Below are 7606 nucleotides of genomic sequence, written 5' to 3' on the forward strand. Positions count from 1 at the left end.
TTATACCGATTACATGATCCGTTTATTGAAACCTCCCAAATGTGAATATTGATATTATACAGTAGTTAACGAACTTATTACTGAATTGTTAATTGTATTATACTACAAGAAAATCATGATGAGACTAAAAATTATTTATTGTTTCTGAAAGGAAATTTTTATGTTATTTTTATGTTATATTCTGTTTGAGATACTAGCATATTTTTTGACTTGTCCCCAATAAAAACGATTGTGATTAAGTGTTATTACTCACTGAGCTAGCGACTCATTCCCCGCTAAATTATTTTACAGAGACAACAACTGACGCGGGGGGAGATTTCGTTAATTAGAGCGCACAAGTTGATAGTTCTTGGTGAGCCTCGCACTTGTTCGCGTGGGCGAAGATTTTATTTATTGTTATGGTCTTTCTTTGAAATCTTAGAGTCGCTCCATAGTCAATATTTTAGTATCATGAGTATTCTTTTGTTATTATAGTCTTATGTTGAGTATCGTTTTTTTATTATCTAAGTTGGAGATAAATTAATATTTTTGGTTATTAGTGGGTTGATTAGTAATGGTGCAGACTTGCTTTGGTTAATTGATAAGTTGTCGATTGTTTGATTTGATATTAGGATGGTTAGTTGTTGATTTTGAGACAGGGAAAATTTTTGGATAGTCCAAAAACAGAGAAAACTCTGCCCGATTTTCTGTAAAATACCGATGAGGCTTACTTGGGAGCACTTACTCCTAAACGCCGGTCACGATCCTATATTGGGTCGTGACAAAGTTGGTATCAGAGCTTAGTCTTTATGTCCCGAGTCATGGAGCAATGTTTAGTAGAGTCTTGTTCATGGGTATGTAGGCGCCCATACTTATGATCTTGAGGCTACTGAACATCTAGAAATGTTTTTTCTTCTTTCATTCTTGATCGTGCGTTGAGATAACTTGAGATTGACTTTGGAATATTTCTTTCGCAGATGGATAGGACACGCACACCCTCATCTGCTGGACGTGGTGCTACCCGGGGTGGCGGTCAAGTTGGTGTTCATCAAACTAGAAGACAGGCTGCCCCTCAACCTGAAATTGAAAACATGGGTCAACCCCAAGCTGCTATACAAGATCAAATGCAAGGGCAGGAAGTTCAGGATGCTCCACCACTAGTGCCAACTATTGTGCCTACTGTTGCCTTACCTGCAGACGCAGTGGCAAGATTATTCAATGTGTTAGAGGCATTGGTGCCTACTCAGGGTAGAAGTTCAGCTCCTCAGGCTACTTTACAGACACAAGCACCTGCACAGACTCAGACTTTCAGGAATAAGGAAGTATCCCTACAAGAGTTCCTAAAATTGAAATCACCAAAATTCATAGGTTCTGATAATTTAGCAGATCCTCAAAGTTTCTTGGATAGGACATCAAGGCATTATGTGCTCTAGGATGTTCTAGTGAGAGAGCCGTAGAGCTCGCAGTATACAAACTAGAGGATATGGCCAACACATGGTATGAAACTGTATTGCTAGGAAGGCCAGCAGGAGCAGCACCACTGACATGGGACGAATTCACTAAATTGTTCATGAATCATTTTCTTCCGGATAGCCTGATGCAAAAATATGCTAGAGACTTTGAGAGATTGGTTCAGTCTCCAGATATGGATGTGTCAACATATAACACCAAGTTTTGTAAGCTGGCTAGATATGCTCCGTACTTAGTGCCTACCGAAGAAGCTCGAGTTCAGAGGTTCGTTGATGGATTGGTTAGTCGGTTATACACCACAGTAGCCCCACAGATGAAGACTTTATCCTACTCTGATGCAGTCGACCTTGCTAGAAAAATTGAAAACAAGGGACGTGATGAGCGTGCGGCTAGTGATTTACATAAGAAGGCCAAGACATGAGGGTCTTTCAGTGGCGGTTTTAGTGAAAATCGAAAAGCAGGAAATCAGGGACAACAACAACAGGGTTCTCAGATAGGGACACATCTGTCTTCACATACCACATACATACCACATTACAGACTAGGTATTAGGGGACCGTCAGCATCTGGACATCGTAATCCTGGGCAGCTATATGCCACTACTCCAGTCTGCCAGACCTGCGGTAGATCTCATTTGGGCCAGTGTCGTGTTCTTACTGGAAAGTGCTTTCGGTGTGGCTAGTTGGGACATCACTTGAGGGATTGCCCTCAGCCTCCGAAGAATTTCAACCAGGCTTCTATTCAGTCAGTTGTACCTACTCAGACTACTCGTAATACTTCAGGTGCTACAGGTATAGGAAATAGAGGTCGAGGTGCTGGGGACCGTGCTACTGTGAATCAAGGACAAGGGAATGTTGGTAGAGGTCAGGCGAGGGTTTTTGCACTTACTAGACAGGATGCTCAGGCCTCGAATGTTATGGTTACATGTATTCTTTCTGTCTGTTCATTTGATGCACTTGCGTTGATTGGTCCGGGATCTACTCACTCCTATATGTCCTCGTACTTTGCTTTGAGGTTTAGTAGACAGCCTGAGCTATTGAATGATCCTTTTCTAGTTGCTACTCCTATTAGAGAGTCTCTATTAGCTGAATACGTGTATCGTGCTTGTCAGATTCGGATTGAGGGTAGAGATACTCTAGCTGATCTTATTGTACTTGATATGATTGACTTTGACATGCTGATGGGAATGGATTGGTTATCTTCTTGCTATGCTATTGTCGATTGTCATGCAAAGATAGTCAAGTTTGAGATACCAAATGAACCTAGTTTTATTCTAAAAGGGGGTCAGGTTCTAGAGACTTGCAAAGTTATATCTTTTATGAAGGCTCAACGACTTCTGAAGAAAGGTTGCTTGGGTCTCTTAGCTATTGTAAATGACACAAGAAAGGAAACAATTAGTATAGAAGATGTTCCAGTAGTGAGAAAATTTTCTGATGTATTTCCTGAGGATTTAGCGGGATTGCCTCCAGTACGAGAAATAGATTTTGGTACTGATTTGCCACCTGACACACAACCCATATCAATACCGCCATATCGGATGGCACCAGCAGAGTTGAAGGAGCTAAAACAAGATTTGTTAGATAAGGGTTTTATCAGACCGAGTATATCTCCATGGGGTGCATCAGTACTGTTCGTAAAGAAGAAAGACGAATCCCTGAGAATGTGCATTGACTACAGGCAGTTGAACAAGATAACAATACGCAATAAATATCCTTTGCCTCGTATAGATGACATGTTTGATCAGTTACAAGGATCTACCCACTTTTCAAAGATTGACCTCCGTTCTGGTTATCATCAGCTTAGAATCAAAGATGAAAATATTTCTAAGACTGCTTTCAGAACTCGATACGGGCACTGTGAGTTCCTTGTGATGCCATTCGGACTGACTAATGCTCCAGCTGCATTCATGGATTTAATGAATAGGGTGTTCAAGCCGTTTCTGGATAGATTTGTAATAGTATTTATTGATGATATCATGATATATTCTCGTAGCCAAGGAGAACACGAGGATCATCTCAGGACTGTGTTGCAGACATTGCGAGAACATCGACTTTATGCTAAGTTCTCAAAGTGTGAATTTTGGCTAGACTCAGTATCATTTCTGGGGAATGTGGTATCCAAAGATGGAATTATGGTAGATCCTAAGAAGACCGAAGTTGTGCAGAAATGGCCCAGACCTACTTCTCCTATAGAGATTCGCAACTTTTTAGGCTTAGCAGGCTATTACAGGCGTTTTGTGAAGGATTTCTCCAGAATAGCAGTGCCACTGACTAAGCTAACATAGAAAAATGTAAAGTTTCAGTGGACGGAGGAATGTAAGCAGAGCTTTTAAAAACTCAAAACATGTTTGACAACTGTACCAATATTAGCCTTACCATCAGGTTCTGGAGGATTTATAGTATTCAGTGATGCCTCGAGAGTGGGATTAGCATGTGTTCTCATGCAAAATGATCGTGTTATAGCTTATGCTTCGAGACAATTGAAAAAGCACGAGCAAAACTATACTACACATGATTTAGAGATGGCTACAGTGGTATTTGCTCTAAAAATTTGGAGGCATTACCTATATGGCGAAACTTGTGAGATTTATACTGACCATAAAAGTCTGAAGTATATCTTTCAGCAGAGAGATCTGAATCTTCGACAACGCCGGTGGATGGAACTACTCAAAGACTATGATTGTTCTATTTTGTATCATCCTGGAAAAGCCAATGTGGTGGCTGATGCATTGAGTAGAAAATCTATGGGGGGTTTGGCACATATAGCTCATCCAAAGAGACTTTTGTCCAAAGATATTCAGAGACTAGAAGATACAGGTATCAGATTTAGTGTCAGAAATTCAGAGGCATTGTTGGTTTGTGCTCAGGCTAAGTATTCATTAGTTGAGCGCATTAAGGCTACCCAATATGAGGATGAGCGATTATGCAAATACAGAGATGAGGCCTTAGCTGGTAAAAACAAGGATATGATTGTTGAAAGTGATTGTGTGCTTCGAATGGGGGACATGCTATGTGTAACAGACGTAGATGGGTTGAGACATTCTATTCTTGAAGAAGCCCACAACTCTAAATACACCACACATCCTGGATCCACAAAAATTTACCAAGACCTGAAGCAATTCTATTGGTGGGAAGGTATGAAGAAAGATGTTGTTAACTTTGTTTCTAGTTGTTTGACTTGTCAGCAGGTCAAGGCTGAGCATCAGCGACCCGCAGGACTGTTACAACAAATTGAGATTCCAGAGTGGAAATGGGAAAGAATTACTATGGATTTTGTCACCGGGCTACCACGAACCCTTAGAGGTTATGACTATGTATGGGTGATTGTAGATCGGTTGACGAAATCAGCACACTTTTTTCCAGTAAAGAGTACATATGGTAGAGTGAGGTATGCACAGATATTTATGAACGAAATTGTCCAACTTCACGGAGTTCAATATCCATCATCTCTGATAGAGGATCACAATTTACCTCATACTTTTGGAAATCTTTTCAAGAAGCATTGGGTACACTAGTAGATCTTAGTACTGCATTTCATCCACAGACAGACGGGCAGTCTGAACATACTATACAGATCTTGGAGGATATGTTTAGAGCTTGCATTTTTGAGTTTGGAGGTAGTTGGGACGCTTATCTACCTTTACCTGAATTTGCTTATAACAATAGCTTCCAGTCCAATATTCAAATGGCACCGTACGAAGCATTGTATGGTAGAAGATGTCGTTCTCCTATCGGAAGGTTTGAAGTTGGTAAGACTAACTTATTGGGACCTGACCTAGTATAAGAAGCTATGGACAAGGTCCAGTTGATCAGACAGAGATTGCTTGCAGCTCAAAGTAGACAAAAGTCTTATGTTGATAAGAGAAGAAGAGATTTAGCGTTCACAATTGGGGACAAAATGTTCCTACGAGTCTCCCCTATGAAAGGTGTAGTGTGGTTTGGGAAAAGAGGCAAGTTGAGCCCTAGGTTTATAGGACCGTATAAGATACTAGACCGAGTGGGAGTTATGGCTTATTGTTTGGCACTTCCTCCTGAGCTGTCCTTTATTCATCCAGTGTTTCATGTCTCAATGCTAAGGAAATGTATATCAGACTCATCTCAGATGCTTGAAGCACCTGCTATACCGTTTGATGAGAAGTTGTCTTACGAGGAGAAACCGATGGCTATTGTTGATAGGCAAGTAAGAAAGCTACGGTCAAAAGAGATTGAGTTCGTAAAAGTCTTATGGCGAAATCATACAGTTGAAGAAGCTACTTGGGAAGTAGAAAAAGATATGCAAGCGAAGTACCCCCATTTGTTTCAGTCTACAGGTACGTACTTGAGTTAAATTCGGGGACCGAATTTCATAAGGTGGGGAGGACGTAATACCCTATATTTTTAATAAGGGTGTATTGGTCATTAGAATAATAATAATAAGAAGAAGAAACTAACTATAAAAAACAAAAACAAAAAACAAAAAAAAGAATAAACATTCAATAAAGGGTCGAAGCCCATTTTGTGAAAACAACAAAAACAAACAAAAAAAGAAAGGGGAAAAGGGTCTAAGCAGAAACTTCAGAAAACGCTAAAAAAAAACTTCAAAGAAGAAGAAGAAGAAGAAGAAGAAGAAGAAAAAAGAAGTTGGAACCAAACCTTGAGAAAGTTTAAATATACACTGGTTCTTACGGGTAATACTCGAATTTTTCATCTGGGTTCTTTTCTTCCGGTAATTCTTTTTATCTAAGTTCATATATTTGAAGGGTTTCACAAGGTATAAGAAATTTAATACCAATAAGAGTTATTCTGGGCAAATTATGCAATTGAAAGTTGGTCAATGTAACTGTAGGATAAATTCACTTGGAAAAAGAAGGGTATTGATATATTTGTACTTAAACTAGTCTCATTATGTTTGACCTTTGTTAGGTGTAAATTAAGTTAGGGTACAAGGATTAAGTTTTGGTGTTTAACTGTATTGCAATGACAATATCAAATTTGGGTTTGAATGTGGTAAGTCTAGTATTGAGTACAAAAGATAAGTGCCAATTAAGAAGGAATATTATGGACAGTAATGTTATTTCAGTTTCAATTTATGCACACGATTAAGAAAATTGAATAGTACAGGGAATAAACCATATAAATACCTTTTTATTTAAAAGATTTTGGACTAATTTAAATTACTCATAGCATGGGTAAATATAATTCGGTGAATTGATGATAAAATATAAAACTCGGAGGATTGAGTATTCAAAATTAGTGATGGATTTAGCCTAAATGAGGCAATTAACATGAGATCGATATTATGTAATTATAAATTGATTGGAGGAATTTGTACAAATTGCTCGAGGTGAAGCATTTGGTATTTCGGCACGAGTACTGTGAGTAGTAATCTTACCGTAATTTATATTTTCATAACTTGCATGATTTACACATGATTTTTAATATGAATATGTTACCGATTATTTTGAGTTGCATGTGGAACAAGTCTTTTACTCAATATGATACCGAAACAGTTATTTGAGATGATTATCGTGGTTTTAAATATTTTTGTTGTCACTAGATCTGTTTTACCGTTACATGAATTTACTGTTATCGAAATGAAATTATATGATTTGATAAGAACCGAAATGCCCTATATTATTTTAAAATATTTTCTACGAGTATATACAGACTACAAAGACAAATATAAATAGGAGTAGACTTTGAAGGATCACGTAGCTTACGGCGGGTTCGTTAGACCTGGTGTACCTTGTAATTACCGATTACCGTTATATCCCTCACTAGTGGAAAGGTAGAACTAGCATACGGTTACCGATTTCCCTCGAGTAGGGACTACCGTTATATTTGACTTATTGCGAAGAACTCCACAGTTATACTGATTACATGATCTGTTCATTGAAACCTCCCAAATGTGAATATTGATATTATAGAGTGGTTAACGAACTTATTACTGAATTGTTAATTGTATTATACTACAAAAAAGCATGATGAGTCTGAAAATTATTTATTGTTTCTGAAAGGGCATTTTTATGTTATTTTTATGTTATTTTCTGTTTGAGATACTAGCATGTTTTCTGACTTGTCCCCAATAAAAACTGTTGTGGTTAAGTGTTATTATTCACTGAGCTAACGACTCATTCCCCGCTAAATTCTTTTACAGAGACAACAACTAACGCAGGCGG

The 7606-nt window shown here is 38.4% G+C and overlaps 2 protein-coding genes across 2 annotated transcripts; both read left to right on the forward strand.

Moving 5' to 3' along the window:
* The first annotated feature begins 1462 nt into the window (after positions 1–1462).
* On the forward strand, positions 1463–1870 carry LOC138910104 (uncharacterized). Its single transcript, XM_070201328.1, has one exon. The coding sequence runs from the start codon at positions 1463–1465 to the stop codon at positions 1868–1870; it is 408 nt and encodes a 135-aa protein (XP_070057429.1).
* A 3368-nt stretch (positions 1871–5238) lies between these two features.
* On the forward strand, positions 5239–6361 carry LOC138910105 (uncharacterized). Its single transcript, XM_070201329.1, has 2 exons — positions 5239–5758; positions 6351–6361. The coding sequence occupies exons 1-2, from the start codon at positions 5239–5241 to the stop codon at positions 6359–6361; spliced, it is 531 nt and encodes a 176-aa protein (XP_070057430.1).
* The last annotated feature ends 1245 nt before the right edge of the window (positions 6362–7606 follow it).

This window comes from Nicotiana tomentosiformis, chromosome 4 (assembly GCF_000390325.3).
Source record: "Nicotiana tomentosiformis chromosome 4, ASM39032v3, whole genome shotgun sequence".
Taxonomy (NCBI): Eukaryota; Viridiplantae; Streptophyta; class Magnoliopsida; order Solanales; family Solanaceae; genus Nicotiana; species Nicotiana tomentosiformis.

Excerpts from the sequence above, each read along its gene's own strand:
- LOC138910104 (XM_070201328.1), top strand. The coding sequence starts at position 1,463 with ATGGCCAACACATGGTATGAAACTGTATTGCTAGGAAGGCCAGCAGGA.
- LOC138910105 (XM_070201329.1), top strand. The coding sequence starts at position 5,239 with ATGGACAAGGTCCAGTTGATCAGACAGAGATTGCTTGCAGCTCAAAGT.